Source organism: Pinus tabuliformis, chromosome X, assembly GCF_031772625.1.
Source record: "Pinus tabuliformis cultivar Carrire ecotype Pingquan chromosome X, CPIR1, whole genome shotgun sequence".
Classification (NCBI taxonomy): Eukaryota; Viridiplantae; Streptophyta; class Pinopsida; order Pinales; family Pinaceae; genus Pinus; species Pinus tabuliformis.
The window spans coordinates 935,968,906-935,971,313 of record NC_142308.1 but is presented as its reverse complement, the minus strand read 5'-3'; the positions used below and the strand labels follow the sequence as shown (position 1 = coordinate 935,971,313).

Sequence of the window (2,408 nt, the reverse complement as noted above, 5' to 3'; positions counted from 1 at the left end):
ATATTTTCATTTCCGATGTTTTTCTTTAGTGAATATAATTTTCACCAGGCCTCTACCCTAAAGGTTAACGGATATATTATAGGGCATTAAATGCGTTAACGGGCATACTATAGGGCATTAAATGCCCAGTTACATACTTCCCCGTTAACTCTTTAACACATGCAAGTGATAGATAAATAAAAAATACACACGCCTGTTAAAGAGCTAACGAAGTACATATAGCCAGGCATTTAATGCCCTATAATATGCCCGTTAACTCTTGCCACCTACCATCACCGTCTTCAAAAATGATTCGAGAAGGTGGGGGGCAATGATTCGAGAAGGTGAAACAATATCCAAAACCTTATCCAGTGTCAGCGTTAGCCTGACTAGACCAGATTATCCGGACCGAGGTGACGGGGATATCCAATTCCCTGGCTAATCCATTAGCGCTTTTACTTGGTTATATATATATCAAAGTTCGTGGGTGATTAAACGCAATAATACAGGCATCCATAGAAGTGAACGCAAGAAAGCAGCCAGTGTTGTTCTGTCTTATCTTCGCTGTAAAAAGTATCTCTTAGTTTTGTTTTTGTTTCTCCAAGTTGTGTCTGCCAAAATGCTGACAGTATTGAAGAGCTCCGTGGCACAAGGCCCTAAGGAGTTGACGAGCCCCCATGTTGAGGTTGACCGGAGTAAAAATGGCATCGATTTGGTTCAATCTTTTGTCTCTGCCCATTCTGGAACCGTCTGCATTAACCTTGGGGATGCCGGTACCATGGCCTACACACACTCGCGCCAGCCTCTCCTGACACCCAGGCATATTTTCTCTTCTTGCTTTTCTTTTTTTAATTCATTTATTTGTACTTTATAAGGTTTTGGATAAACTCTGATAAGGTGATTTGTTAAAATATTATTTGATATGATGTTATTAGTTTAATTGATGTCAATAAGACATAATGAAAATGTAATGCTACTGAATTTATAAAAATAAATTTATTCATTTATAAATCTCTTCTGATGCATGAGTTTCTCAGATCTTTCGGAGTTATAGAGGGCATATTCTGCATGTTCGAGGGCTTCTTGGATAACGTAGCAGTGTTGAGACAACGATATGGTCTCAACAAATCTGTAAATGAAGTGACCATTGTCATTGAAGCGTATCGTAGTCTCAGAGACCGGGGACCCTACCCTGCAGATCAGGTCGTCAGAGATCTCTCTGGAAAGTTCGCCTTCGTTCTTTATGACTCCACTTCCCAGACTCTCTTTACCGCCGTTGTAAGCTCTATCTTTCTCTCTTCACCGTTGTTGTACTTTCCCACCAGCTCATATATATATAGCCCATATATATATAGAACTAACACTCCACTTTGAAAATCCTTTGAAACTGTATCAAGTATTTATTTGAACATTGCTTTAAATTGGGGATTTCTTGGCATTTTGACTGAGAAACTATTTTTATTGTCAGGATGTTGATGGTTCAGTGCCTTTATTTTGGGGCACCGCAGCTGATGGTTGCCTTGTCCTATCTGATGACCCAAATGTCCTAAAAGAAGGATGTGGGAAATCCTTTGCTCCTTTTCCCCGAGGTAATATTGGAATGCCTATTATTAAAACTAATATGAACATTAGCATTTTGAATAATCAAGTGAAGCAAGATAAAAGTTATAGAACTCTTTATCTGATGTTGGTTGTTGCATTTGCTTTTACAGGATGCTTTTTCTCTACCTTAGGTGGCTTGCAGAGTTTTGAACATCCTTTGAATAAGATGATGCCAATGCCTCGTGTTGACAGTGAGGGAAAAATGTGTGGGGCCAGCTTTAAGGTAGATGTATATTCTAAGAGGCAGGCTAGTATGCCTAGAGTGGGCAGTGAGGTCAATTGGGTGAATGAATTCTGATCTGAGTGTTAGGTGTACAAATTTTGAGTGTTAGGTGTATAAATTTTAATGCGTAGTTAGGTGAAGAAAATGAATTTTAATATAAGTGATATGGAATCTGACATTATTTGTAAAAATATTATTTAGATATAATGTTTTAAATTTTACGAGATTTTTGTAAAGTGTTATTTTTTTTAAAACTATTTTTAATAAATATTTGTTTCTATGGTTTGTTGAAGGTGTTATTTACCTTTTCAAATTCGTTTTAATAAATATTTGTTTCTATGGTTTATTGAAGAAAGGGGTTTGGATATTAATCCCCAACTAAATATATTTTATAGGTGTTATAAATATCTTTTTTTTTTTTTCTGGTTAAGACTAATCTAAGTACCCACGGGGGATTTGAACCAGTGACCTATCGCAAGGAGTGCCTTAACAAGGCACCCATTCACCGTCAATCCAAAGCCCCGTGGACATAGGTGTTATAAATATCATTTGTAATGTTCTTTATTATTTTACTCCATTATCATATTTTGATGAAATATAAAAC

General features: G+C 36.8%; 1 protein-coding gene across 1 annotated transcript; it reads left to right on the top strand.

Moving 5' to 3' along the window:
* The first annotated feature begins 460 nt into the window (after positions 1 to 460).
* On the top strand, positions 461 to 2,040 carry LOC149142763 (stem-specific protein TSJT1-like). The gene is made up of 4 exons (XM_089448735.1): positions 461 to 798; positions 1,017 to 1,257; positions 1,448 to 1,568; positions 1,692 to 2,040. The coding sequence occupies exons 1-4, from the start codon at positions 599 to 601 to the stop codon at positions 1,877 to 1,879; spliced, it is 750 nt and encodes a 249-aa protein (XP_089304861.1). The 5' UTR covers positions 461 to 598; the 3' UTR covers positions 1,880 to 2,040.
* Positions 2,041 to 2,408: the final 368 nt, after the last annotated feature.

Excerpts from the sequence above, each read along its gene's own strand:
- LOC149142763 (XM_089448735.1), top strand. The coding sequence starts at position 599 with ATGCTGACAGTATTGAAGAGCTCCGTGGCACAAGGCCCTAAGGAGTTG. Across the intron at positions 799-1,016 it reads CAGCCTCTCCTGACACCCAG|ATCTTTCGGAGTTATAGAGG; the intron begins GCATATTTTCTC and ends TGAGTTTCTCAG. Across the intron at positions 1,569-1,691 it reads CTTTGCTCCTTTTCCCCGAG|GATGCTTTTTCTCTACCTTA; the intron begins GTAATATTGGAA and ends TTGCTTTTACAG.